At 36.9% G+C, this 14,296-nt stretch overlaps 1 protein-coding gene across 1 annotated transcript; it reads right to left on the reverse strand.

The window, feature by feature from the left end:
• Positions 1-2,626: 2,626 nt before the first annotated feature.
• LOC129283349 (catalase-like) lies at positions 2,627-13,837 on the reverse strand. Its single transcript, XM_054919187.2, has 4 exons — positions 13,631-13,837; positions 5,654-5,831; positions 4,571-4,681; positions 2,627-2,850 (listed from the first exon to the last, which is right to left on the reverse strand). Exons 1-4 carry the CDS (start codon positions 13,679-13,681, stop codon positions 2,627-2,629), a joined length of 564 nt encoding a protein of 187 aa, XP_054775162.2. The 5' UTR covers positions 13,682-13,837.
• Between the last annotated feature and the right edge of the window lie 459 nt (positions 13,838-14,296).

Consider the following 14,296-nt stretch of genomic DNA (forward strand, 5'->3'; position numbering starts at 1 on the left):
TGCTTTTCAAAACGGCCTATTAACATCCAAAATAAGTTACCTTATTTATTAATTATAACTAAAAAATCATTTATTTTCTTTTTCTAGGGGATGAGGTAAATATCAGAAAATAAATCATCAAACAAAGCTCCATTTATTTTACAAGGCCGGCGGCAGGCTCACGCACGAACGCATTGGCGCATGTAGCCAGTCGGAGCTCTGTCTCTCTGCCAGAGCTCTGGGGGACAATTCGCTCAGTAAAGGCCTCAATGATGGTGATTTTCTGTTTCAGACAGAGTTTACATTTCAGGTATATTATTCAAAACTGCCAATAAAGTTTGATGATTTCTTCATTGTCATGTATATTTAAGTTCTTAATGAATACATTCTCACCAAATTTAGACTCCCCCATAGAGAAATGCAATTTTCGTGGAGATCTGCGTTTTCAAAGAACTTCAGGAAAAGTTAGGGTATGTGGGCCTTTATTACATGTACATGGCCGAGTACAGGGTATTGTGCTGGAATAGACGGAGTAGAAATTAGATATTGAATTCATTTATATCCAAGTCACAGTCACACACACACGCACAGTGCCACACACCCACACACACCCACATCCAAGATTCTAAGCATGAAAAAATAACTTTAAAAATCATACAATATTTAACAAAAAGTAATAATTCATTAATAAGTGAACAGGTATTCCTGAAAATACAAAAAAGTAGCATTTAAAAAGAGCCCCCGAAATGCAAAATTAGCCCAAAAATTTGACCAAAAAATAAAAAAATGGAGCCCCCGAAAAAAAAAAAATTGTCAGTGACTTAACTTTAAGCCAAAGTCAAAACCTCACTCAAACAGGTTTTACAATCTAATTACAATACATTGTAAAACAATTATAAATATTGCATATTCGATTGTTTCCTTCCTTTGGTTGTTGATTGTAACTTAGAACATATATTTCCTCCATCTGTTTTGTTAATTGGACAAAAAGCTCCCCTTGTATGTTGAAGAAGAGCTTTTTGCAGTGCTCCTCTACCGCTCTCCTTAAAAGTTCTAGGAGAGCTTTTTATTGCTCCCCTCACAATTATAAAACTGAGTCCCTGTAGTCCTTGCCTTACATCACTATGACATCCCATATGCGGCCAATTTGAAGTCTCCATGAGTATTGTGATTACCAATATTTACAACTTTAAAAAAATCATAACTTTCTTGTTGTTTGTCCAATATTGTTCAAACTTTCACCTATCAACTTGTCTGATTTTTCTTTTTCTTATAAAACAAGTTTTATTTGGGTTGGATTCCCCTTTAATAGAAAGCAATGCAAGCTTCATAATGGGGATGAAAGAAAAAAAAATAATAATAAATGAAACACTGATGCACAAGTTGAAATGGATATTAATGGAATAACAAACCGCTTCTAATCATTATGCATGGTATTTACTTGAATGAACATTTAACACCTTTAAATACTGGAAATTAACACCAAACACTGATAAACAAGATGAGATGGGATACTTGTAAGAATCATGAGGTAAATCATCACCAAAAAACTTTAAACACCAAAACACTGATATTATGGAGTTAGAGGATGAATCAAGGAATTACACTAGTGTGTTGCACAAACACTTTATCACATATAAACGCTATACAGTAGCTGAAGACACTAGACATTAACACCAAACATTGATGGGCAAGACTTAGTAGGCAAAGAAAGATGAATCAAGGATACAGATCAAAGATTTCTAAACAAATTTTGCACAACTTTTAACTCTGAAATAACACTGAACATCCTAAATGTGATCACCAAATATTTACAAGGTTGAGTTTAGGAAGAAAGACTTATTAATACCTTGGTCACATTTGTTCTACGGCGGCCGTACGGCGAGTCGAAAACAGTCGTTTTATTCATTTTTATTCAAACCACCTATATGTAGCTGGTACAAAAAATGTAAAAACTGCTGTTTTTGACTCGCCGTACGGCCGCCGTAGAACAAATGTGACCAAGGTATTAGTGTATTATCACGGATCATAACAACCTTCACAGAGATACATTTACAAACAATACATTGAACACCCTGGGGAACACTGAACAGTGACACCAGCATCGAGCACCAAACACTAACACCTGATTTAAAATTAAAATCTATAAGATGGCTGACAGAGTAACACTGAACTTCAGTACAGAACACCAACGTCAACCACCAAACACTGAATTTTACAAACCTTGAGATGAGTGACAGGGTTTCTCTTCTGTGTATGGATGATGTAACACATTTAACACTGAACACCAACATCAAACACCAAACATTAACACCCAACACTGAATTTTACAAACCTTGAGATGGGTGACAGGGTTTTTTTCTGTGTGTGGATGATGTAACACATTTAACACTGGACTTCAACACTGAACACCAACATCAAGCACCAAACAATAACACCAAACACTGATTTTTCTATTCTGTGTATGGACCAAACTTAGGAAGCAGACGGAATCACTTAACACATTTAACACTGAACACTAACATCAAACACCAAACACTGAATTTTACAAACCTTGAGATGAGTGACAGGGTTCCTCTTCTGTGTATGGATGAAACTTAGGAAGGAAATGGGGTTAACTTCACACAATTTACACTGAACTTCATCACTATACACCAAACACTAACACCAAACACTGAATTTTACAAACCTTGAGATGAGTGACAGGGTTCCTCTTCTGTGTGTGGATGAAACTTGGGAAGAACATGGGATCACGGATGAAGAAAATTGGGGTGTTGTTCCCGACGAGATCCCAATTGCCGTCCTCCGAGTAGAATTTAACAGCAAAGCCACGAGGATCACGAGCAGTATCAGCTGATCCGGACTCACCACCTGGGATCAACCCAAACAAAGGCATGCTGCTGATTAAAAAAAGCTTGCACAAGACCAGTTTAATTTTAACAATATAATTTAGTATTTAAATGCAACTTATATGTTTACAACATGTTTGCTCTCATTGACTGGTTACACTTTCAATATTTAAGCGCTGACATTTTATTCTAAAAACTTTTGGCAAAAGAGGCAGTTTTGATTCCCTAAAAGCTTGAGGACTGTTTCAGAGCGCTTTTATTATTAAAAGCAATGTATAATTTTCACACATACATGTAAGTGGTAAACATTCATTTTCTAAATGATACATCCCAAATATTCCCTGATGTTTTTACGAAATGAACAATTTCATACAACTTCATACAACTTTCATACAACGAAATAAAATGAAACGATTTCATACAACCCTCATCAAATTTGGTAAGTAAAGATCTACACTTTACAATGAATGTTTACCGGTACATCAAGAATGTTCATACATGTAGATCTTTATACAAAGCTCTGAGCAAATTTTAATGATGTCCCAATAGGTCTCAACATATTAATTCTGCTTTGTTTTTCTATAATCAGTCTTGGTCCTGATATTAGATATCCGTAACCAGTATACATATGAGGTTAAAAGTGTTAAAAACAATAGCTATAAACCTTTATGCTGCCCATGGTGAAGCAGACCTAGGTCATGTGACAACAATTTTTTTTATCTTTCAATATTGATTGAATCTTTGCTGGTATATCACATGGTCTTTACATGCAGATAATAGTATCACTTTGTTTAATGTTTACATTCTGTAATGTAGTTGATGTTCAGCAACATAAGATGTTCTGAAACATTCTTGTTTTTAGTCTTTGTTCTGCCATTTTTCATTACTTTTGTTTTTATTCTTTATTTCTTTGGTTTTTTTTAGATTTTGTACTCTAATTGTGCAATATTTGCTTGTAAATATTGTGATTTTTCTTGATTGTTTTTACAACAAAAATACAATCATATAAGTATCTTCACCTAGCAGAAAAAAATACTGTAGATTTCAACATTAGATTCAGTGTGACTGATACAAGGCTAACTTGTTTGAATACAAAAAATCTGAAACAAAAAATGTTTGATCAAGATTAAGATGCCAGAATGATAGCTACATGTAATATGCCTACAATGTAAAAGCCCTTTAAATACTTTTGTTTCTTTTTTGACCAACAGTGGAGAATTGGAGTGCAATAGGATGTTCATAAAGACTCTAGACCAAATTCTACAACTCGATTGGAAGACAAAACTGGAGGAACTGACTACTTTACATTTACCTTAGATTTCTGCATGAAGACAAAACTAGCTTATAACTGTATAATATAATCATAACCAGGGGCAGATCCAGGATTTCCCAAAGGGGGGGGGGGGCAAATATTTCGGAGGAAAATTTTGACAAGCCCCCCCCCCCAAAAAAAAAAGGTTTTCAACATCAAATAAAGGATATTTCATACCCGAAAAAATTTGACAAGCCAAAAAAAAAAAAAGTCTTCAATTTCAAAAGGGGGGGGGGGGGGCACATCTCGGTTTCAATGTCATTTTTACATTACAAATTTTAATTTTTCTTCCCAAAAGGGAGGGGCACGTGCCCCCTGTGCCCCCCACCCCCCTGGATCCGCGCCTGATCATAACCCAGAACCAAACTGTACACATATGTACAACTAGGCGAGGATATTGGCTAATATTCATTTCTTTTGTTTTACTGACCGACGGTGGAGAATCGTACGGCGACAGGTGTCTTCTTTCCGATAGATTCAAACGGAGCAGCTTTGCAGTACTTAGAGATGTCATGTGTTGTCTCAAAGTAACCAAAAGCACCTGCAGAAGAACATAAAGAGGGGAAATTAATTTTTTTTAAAGGAAACTAATTAATTATAATAATAAACTACTTTTATCAGTGCACTGTAACATGAAAATTGGAGAAGACTCAAGGAAATAATAAGGAATAATACTGCACATACTTCCCCACTTCCATACCCCTCTCCCTCCCTCCCAAAGTTACCCATTCTCCCTCCTTGTATTTCCATTCTTCCTCCTCTCCATCCTTTTACTCCCATTACCCACATTCCCCCCCCCCCCTTTTTCTCTACAACTCCTTCACTATATTCTCTAGTCTGCAGGCAAAGACCCTGATTGAAATTTTATCAACAAGTGTGTCTCCACGAAAGGACTAGCACAGTATACAAAACTTGCTGTTTCAATTCCAGGGCCTTCAGTACACAAGGCATGAGTAGGCTGCACATTCAGACCCTTAACTCGAGTAAAGGATTTGCACAGCAGACTAGCCTGCCTTCTCCTCTTCTTTTCAATCCTTGACTTGCTGTTCCAATTCACTTGAGCAAGAGGGACTTCAGTAATAATAATAATATAGGATTTGTATAGCGCACGTATCCACCTTGCTCGGTGCTCAAGGCGCTCCTATATTATCCCGGCTAAGCTAGTCTACCGATTCTGGTGCGCACAGCTTCTTGAGCAATTACTTCCTGCCGGTACCCATTTACCTCACCTGGGTTGAGTGCAGCACAGTGTGGATAAATTTCTTGCTGAAGGAAAACACACCATGGCTAGGATTCGAACCTACATGTACGACCCTCTGTTTGAAAGGCGAGAGTCAGAACCACTAGACCACGATGCGCCCAGTAAACAAGTCACTAATATGCTGCACATTCAGACCCTTAACTCGAGTGACGGATGATTTGCACAGCATACTAGCAGTAAACAGTCATGTTCATATCTGTGACAATAACACTTGTTTAAATGATACCGATGTATAAGAAAAATATCACTCACCTGCTCCTTTGGCGTGGACGACCCTTTCTGGGATACGCTCACGACCGAAGTGGGCCATCTCGTCGGTGAAGACAAAATCTTGGAGGAGCACCGGCCCGCGTGCTCCGGCCGTCATGGTGGCCAACTTGTTGTCGATTGGACATCCTGTCGATGTGGTCAGTCTGTTCTTTTCTTTAACCTATGTATAAAGAGGGAGATCAAAACACAGAGAGGACAGATCTATATCAGGTCAATTCATCAAGAATGTTCCTTGTCTCTTTGCACATGTCAAAATTTTAGAATTAACTTATTCTGCAGAAAATTAAATCGATTTGATCAATGTACATGTACAGTATTAAATAATCATAATAATGATGTCTTATTGAGCGCACACACTGTTAAGAGACGCTCATGGCACTAGCACAGCAACAGTTCCTTTGGATATATAAGTACATGTACATATAAACAACTACAAATTTAAATGAAGTGAACAAAGAGATTGTAAGTTACTACAGTTTTGCATCACCCATTGAATTCCTAGCTACATCCTGGTGGGGGCTGGTGCCCTCCTGCTTGCTGCTTCGTTAACTGACAATTTAAGGGGAAATCCCAGTCAGCTCAGTTCTCACAGGACCTCTAGCAAATAAGGGCACCAGCCCCCGTAGAAAGCTAGTCAGACCTGGGCCCCGTCTTACAAAGAGTTACGATTGATCGGATCAATTGTACATTGTAACTCTTTGTAAGAGAGGGCCTAGGGCTCCGTAACACGAAGGTTTGCAATCAATTGCTAAATACCAATGACCAATCAAGATCATCGTTGCATGCGCGATCTGTTGAAAATTCTGACCGGGAACTAATCAGTGCGGTTCTTTCATAATTTGCAATTCATCGAAAACCTTTGAGTTACGGAGCCCAGAACAGTACAAATACGAAAGGAAAAAAGGTTTGTGAAACTACACTTAATTCGACACTGCCATATTCACTATTTTAAGGAAAATAGAGTAATTTCAAATTCATTCACATACATTTTTCATTTGAATTACATGATTTTTATCGTTTTCTTGTTTAAACAAAAATGCCAAGTTTGGTATCAAAATAAGATCAAACAGAATCCAATGAGATGATTGACCATAAATTTAAATGAGTGGATATGACTCACCAGCGGCAGGGAGGATTACCCCTTTACTCTCCCCCCACCTGCCCCGCCCCAAAAAGTTGTTTTTATTTTAACATCTTTACATCCATTGAAAACCTCAATCTAATGTCTTATATTTCCCTTATAAATTATTTGATTTTAATAGTTGCAAACTACCATGAAAGCGAAGAATATTCCCTTCTTTCGTATCTTTAAAAGATTTCTGGAAATCTCATTTAATTTTTGTAGTCTAGTTTCTGAAATGTCCAGGATGAAGTTAACAAGCAAAGGGTTAAAGATCATATCCAGTGAGTCCCCCAAGGGGGGCGTGATAGGGGTAGCATAACCAGTTTCTGAGGGTAGAAGGGGGACCGCACTGGTAGTGCTGCAGTGGCAATAGGCAATAACTGGAGACAGTTGATGGAAGTTTCCTGCGGATATTTTCTGATGAATCATGGTGAATCTGGAGTGTATCTCGGTATGGTGACGAGTGTCAACAAACTGAAATGTACACACATGCGGTGCCTTCCAACATTAGAAATGTGGAAAGAACAGGCATGTTTCCAAAAAATGCAGTGAGAAATGCGGAGAGAAGTTTTAAACTAAGGCATGGGTCGTGCATGGGCACACTACAGGTTTACATGTCTACAGGTTTCCAATTCGTCTAATGCCGACTCTTCTAATCTTTTGTCTACTTTCAGTTCGTCCACTATCCACATTTGCCAATTTGTCCACTCACCATTTTGTCTAATAACCAGTTGGTCCAATGGCCATTTAATCTATATACCATATGGTCTCATTGGACTAAGTGTTAATTATGCAAAATGAATGAAATGAATATTAGACCAACTGGGTGTGAGACGAAATGGTGATTAGACGAATTGATGATTGGACAGAATGGTTATTGGACCAAATGGTTGTTTGACAAAATGTTGATGGATGGAATGGCATTAGACTGTATGACAGTAGACCATGCGGTGAGTGGACGAGTTGGCAGTAGACGAATTGGCAATTTACCATCTACAGTACATGCTTGCATTGATTTTAAGAGTCTTTTAAACTTTTCAAACCAAGATGGTCCACAGATTACACACATATAGAGTAAAATATTCTTTTTTTTATAGTTTTATTGGACAGCACCAAAGTACATGCCAAAGACGCCAAAAGGGCACTGTACACATTCATTGATTCCACTTCATATCAAGGAGCTTCCAACACATGTGTTAGAGCTCCTTGTTTATATACATAATCAAAGCAATTATGCAGCAACAATAAAGACCAATCTTACGATCAATTTAAGTCTTTTTTTTTTCTTTTGCAGTGACCCAATTCCATTCAATTTTTTTTCGCTGTTTGTGAAATCAATGCCATTTTTTATGTAAATAGAGTAGTATGTAAATGTAAATCTTAAAAAATTGCATGTAATTGTAAATTTGTGTCTTTTTCTCAAATGGAATAATTTCTTGAATCTTGAATCTAAGATTGCAAGATCAAAATGCCCAAGATGGCACTGTAAACACAGGATGTAACTCTCCTGACAGGCTGGATTCCGTTACAAGGTGAATCACCCATCAATTCACTCACTGGCAAAGGGTGCCGTCACACACCGATATTGACCTTGTAATTCCGCTATTAAGAAGCCACCGAGCCAAGCAGTGTCGCATCCAATATCCACCCGCTCCAAATCCGCTGGGAGGAAATTGGTTAAACTCACTGCAAGGTGTTGTACATGTATAGAAACTTGTCAACTTTTAGAGGTTTTTAAAAATTTAATTCTAAGTGAAGTGTAAAGGATTCTCTCGAGTCTGAAGAATATTTTTTTTCATAAGAAGCAGAGGTAGGGTCTGACATGTAGGTCTACTTATCAGGCGGGTGTTTCATAAAGCTGTACTTAGTTAAGAGTGACTTTAAGAACGACTGGTGAAACTTTCTAACGTGTTAAATAAATCACCAATGAACATTTAATGGCGAGTATCATTTACCACAAGAAAGGATTAGCAGTCATTCTTAAAGTCGCTCAAGTTTAAGTTACAAACGGCTTTATGAAACACCCACCAGGGGGCCCTTTCATAAAGCTGTTTGTAAGTTAAGAGTGACTTTAAGAACGACTAGCGAACCCTTCTAAAGCGTTAAATAAATCACCAATGAACATTTAATGGTGAATATCATTTACCACAAGAAAGGATTACCAGTCATTCTAAAAGGAGAATGAAACCTTTGGAACAAGATAGCTTGTGTGAAAACAGAAAAATCAAAGAAACAGATCAACAAAAGTTTGAGAAAAAATGGACAAATAATGAGAAAGTTTTGAGCATTTGCATATTGCGATCACTAATGCTATGGAGATCCTCACTTTGGCAATGCGACAAAGATGTGTGATGTCACTTGGGAATGTTAACAACTCCTCCCATTACTTCAGAATATATTTCACTTTAAATTGCCTCTTTTATCACATCTATCAGTAGATCATGTGTTCTTTCTATATACGAGGGCATGTAATACATATTTTTAAAGAATACATCATGGAATGACATGGATAAAGAATTTGTATTACCATAAGAAAAAGCAAAAAGAGACATTTTTGGGGAATTTTATAGTCCATCAAAGGGAAAGTTGTTAATATGTGACATCACACATCCTTGTCGCATTGCCAATGGGAGGATCTCCATGGCATTAGTGATTGCAATATTAAAATGCTTATAACTTTTTCATTATTTGTCCAATTTTTCTCAAACTTTCTTTGTCCTTATTCTTTGATTTTTCTGTTTTGACACAAGCCTTCTTGTTCCAAAGGTTTCATTCCCCTTTAAAGTCGCTCAAGTTTAAGTTACAAACAGCTTTATGAAACACCCGCTAGGTTTTAAAGTAGATATGAACCAGCCTTAATAGCACCACTTCTACATGTAGTCCTCAACTACTCATATCTGACCTGGGCCCCGTCTTACAAAGAGTTACAATTGATCCAATCAATCGTATTCGTAACTCTATGGAAATCCATCAGTGTCATCATTTTTTTCTACAGGAAATTCGCAAAATGTCCTTTGTAAACAAAGGAGAACACACAAAATTTTCAAGAAATCAATGAATTTATGGATATAAACATTCATCTAAAAAAAAATTTGAACAAAACATGCATTTTATTTGTTGACCTTGCTGGCTTTTCATACATGTAGTTGTGATTGATCGGATCAATCGCAACTCTTTGTCAGGCGGGCCCCAGGTTTCTTACCCATAATGCAACATTCTGACCTTTTTTTTCTGAGGAAAGTATGTAATCCATATATGGACATATACACGTACACCCACTTGAACGATAACATGCTAATTTACTCTTCGGACACATTCATACCACAGTGATAATGTTTATCCAAGTCACAAAACAAGTATTTTCCTCTCAAAAACATTTTAGTTTCTTTATAAGAAAGAAATTACAAGACTTGACTATCCCAATAATTATTTGAACCTATAACACACAGTAAATCAGAGAACATATCTGCAATGTTGGTCAGTTCAGTCCTACTCCTACCAGTACTGTTGAAACAGCAAGATTTCATGAAGGTCCCACATATAGGGGGTCGGATATGTACATATTTTACAGGATTGCCCAGAAATGACATGAAATAAAAAAACAAGAAAATCAAAAATATCAATATTCTGGCATATACATACCTACATGTTTGTAGTTTGATAAAATAATATTTGGGATTTCAGTTGCTGTATCAAGGGTATTTTCAGGAATTCATTTAAATACACATAGTAACCCGAATCGTTACACATTCTAAGAATTTGTTTTTAAAGATTTATCAGAGCTAAACCCAAATTCACCAAGACGGTTGAAAGAAAACCATGGTTCATCAAAACAAATAATAACTTGGAAAATATGCACAAGGGCAGATTGATAAAGGTGTAATAAAAAAACTTGACACGACAATAAGATCACACGATCAAATGTATTGCTCCAAGAGTTTCATTCTCCTTTAAAGTTCCTAATCTTGGGGTGAATTTGCCCCAAGCCCCATTTCTTCCCCCTCCCCCCCCCCCTTTAAGTTATGGGTTTGTAAACCAAGCCGGTTCTCTCATTGAGGGTGGAGGGGGGGTGGTCTTTTACATGAAATTTGGTAACCAGTCAATTTTACTATTTTTGTCATAATATTCTTCAACTTTGTTTTCTTTAAAGGAGAATGAAACTCTTGGAGCAAGTTAGCTTTTGTGAAAGCAGAAAAATCAAAGAATAAGATCAACAAAAGTTTGAGTAAATTAGGACTAGCAATAGAAGAGTAATGAGCATTTGAATGTCTAGATCACTAATGCTATGGAGATCCTCCCATTGGCAATGCGACCAAGATCTTTGATGTCACAGATGAACAACTCTCCCCTTTTGGACACTGAAAATATACCCCAAAACATCTCTTTTTGCTCATTCTAATCATATGACAAACGATTCATCAATGATATAATGTTGTGAAACCTCTGTACTTGTCCTCTCATAAAGAGAACACCTCACCTTGTGATAGACTCTATAAAAGTGAGAATATAAGTGAAATAAGTACTAAAGTAATGAGGGAGTTGTACGTGTGTGACATCACAGATCTTGGTCGCATTGCCAACGGGAGGATCTACATGGCATTAGTGATCTCAACATTCAAATGCTCAGAACTTTCTTATTATTCATTCAATCTTCCTCTAACTTTCAACAATATGTTTCTTTGATTTTTCTCTTTGATATGGATTCAGCTGGTTTCAAGGGTTTCATTCTCCTTTAATCAAAGGTCAAGTCCACCCCCGAAAAAAAGTTGATTTAAATAAATAGAGAAAAATCAAACAAAAATAACGCTGAAAACTTCATCAAAATCAGATGTAAAAAAAACTTATGACATTTTAAAGTTTAGCTTATTTTTCAAAAAACAGTTCTATGCTCAACTCGGTGATATGCAAATGAGAGACGGTGATGTCACTCACTCACTATTCTTGTTTGAATTATACAATATTTCAATTTTATTGAATTTGACAATTAGGAACCCCTTGCTGGAACCACAAAATGTTAAAATAATGGAATTCCATGTGTTCACTGAGGAATAAAACTTTGTTTCACATGGCAATGACGAGAAAATAAAAATATTTGATATAATAAAATACAAAATAAATAGTGAGTGGGTGATGTCATCGGTCCCCTCATTTGCATACCGACCAGGATGTGCATAAAACTGTTTTGTGAAATGAAGCAAAACTTTAAAATGTCATAACTTTCTTATTTTACATCCGATTTTGATGAAATTTTCATTGTTTTGCTTGTTACATTTTTCTCTTTTTATTAAAATCAACTTTTTGTTTGGGTAGACTTGTCCTTCAAATTTAAAAATTGTCTTTTTTCTGCTTCCCATGCGTAACGGCACTCTTTTCTCTCTAAAAGGTCAAGGTCATATGTCCCCATGTTTTACATGATTATTCTTCTCCTAGATGTCTACCATTATGAGGGTATTCAATCTAATCAAAGTCATTTAACGCTATTTTTCAGGTCATTAAAGTCTCTGAAATGTCCCATACATAACATGCGCCAATTCTTGGACTTGCCCGACATTTTGTCTTTGCTTTGTTCAATTGTCTACATGTAGCAATTGGATGAGATAAATTGGTACTTGATAACTTACACTCACTGTACCCTAGATCTTTTAAAAATATATTTTGAAATGCATTTTGGGTAATAAATCCATTATTGTTCAACGGCCATAGGTGACTGCACTTTTTACATACATGTAAAAGTATACCTGGGCCCCATCTTGCAAATCCAATCTCCGGTGTATGGAAATCCATCCATACCATAATTTTTCCTACAGGAAATTTTCTAAATCTTCTTTTAGTAAACAAAGAGAATCACGCTGAATCTTCAGGAAAACGATGAATGTATAATCTAGAAAATATTTTGAACAAATTTGAATTTTAGATGTTGACGTTGCTGGCCGTCCATAGTTGTGGTTGATCGGATCAATCACAATACGTTGTATGATAGGGCCTTGGAGCAGTCTAAAAGAAAGTTTTAGGAAATAAACAACAAAGACCAATGCAATTTGTACAAAAAAATTAGCTTGCAAGCACAGACTCAAATTTGACACTTTATTCTTTAACAAAAAGAAAAAATACAATTTTTTAAAATTCAAAATGAAATGGCCGATCGAGACCGAGGCTAGGGCATAGACTTGGCCAAATTCGCGCATGCGCCTTACCAGCCTCGGTAACAGTCTCGATCGGCCATTTTGTTTTGAATTTTGAAAAAAGGAAAGGTATCGCGACAGAACTTTTCCGTTTTTTGAGGTTCCAGTCTGCGACTGTCACTGTGCCTCGATGTCAGGATATTTGTGTCACGATACTAGTCGATAGACCTTCATCCATATAATCGTGGTAAGTGCATAATTTCTGTTTCCACATTTTATTCGGAGTGTTATTGCGACCCCAATCTACCCCAGTCCCATGTCTGCCTAGTTATGCACAGACAAGTCCCGACTCCTGGGCTCTTGCCCGCTTCGCAGGCCGGAGCTCCCTGGGTTATGTCTTATTTAGTCTAGGAAAAAACAACAAGGAAACATTTGGTACTCTTGTCATAAATTTGTAACCATGCACTAAACAGTAATATAAAATGTGTCCATGTCCATGCCATGGTTTCTCCACAATCCACTGCCCAAATTATTATTAGTTCCACAATAAAAATAATCTTGGCATTGCCACTGCCTGGCACTGCGACAGTTCCTGGCGCGTTGCCCACATCGCTACACATATTCATTCGAAACAAAGTCTGCAACTTGCGAGTCAGCTAAAAAAAATTGCAAATGTAGACATTTAAACACATAATGAGTAAAATAAATGCATACCTGAGCCTTAAAATCCTCCAGCTGATTCGTGGCCTTGTCTCTGCTTGCCATATTTTCAATTTTATATTCTTGTGTACTGCTGCGGAATTAAGAGAGAACAGAGAATCCACGTCTTGATCAGGAGCAGGAATAAAAACAAGTGCACCCCAGAGCCACCCGCGCGCTATCGCTAGCTAGCGATTGACGCTCCGCAGATAGACTGCCTGTAGCTGTATACATGAACTGAATTTACGCTTTGACCTTATTCACAAACCCTTGATGGAGGTCACTGGTAGTGGTTATATCACACTGTTCACATCGCTGATTGGCTGGAAAAGTGAAGGCTCGCCCCAACGTCACAATACACAAATTTGCATACGTAATTGATTGCTCGAATTAGAAAAAAAAAGAAATTTGGTTGATTTGATAAAAACAGGTCTTCTTTTACACTGATCTTAAATTTTAAATCTTGAAGACCACATCGAGGAAAAGAAAAGGAAAGAAATTAGGAGAAAAAAATGAAACGAAAAGAAAGAAGGGGGGGGGGGGGGTAGTAATTAAAGATTTGGCGGTATAGACCCGGGCATATAGATATTACTTAATTAGAGTCAAGCATGACTGGTCGCCATTAATACCAAACAACCAACAGACATTACACTAGAATTTGACAGAAAACATTAAAAAGCT

Source organism: Lytechinus pictus, chromosome 19 (genome assembly GCF_037042905.1).
Source record: "Lytechinus pictus isolate F3 Inbred chromosome 19, Lp3.0, whole genome shotgun sequence".
Lineage (NCBI taxonomy): Eukaryota > Metazoa > Echinodermata > Echinoidea > Temnopleuroida > Toxopneustidae > Lytechinus > Lytechinus pictus.

Coding starts and splice junctions, on each gene's coding strand:
- LOC129283349 (XM_054919187.2), bottom strand. CDS start 13,681: ATGGCAAGCAGAGACAAGGCCACGAATCAGCTGGAGGATTTTAAGGCT. Junction 4,682..5,653: donor CGTCCACGCCAAAGGAGCAG/GTGAGTGATATT, acceptor GTTCTTCTGCAG/GTGCTTTTGGTTACTTTGAG. Junction 2,851..4,570: donor CGTACGATTCTCCACCGTCG/GTCAGTAAAACA, acceptor GGTTGATCCCAG/GTGGTGAGTCCGGATCAGCT.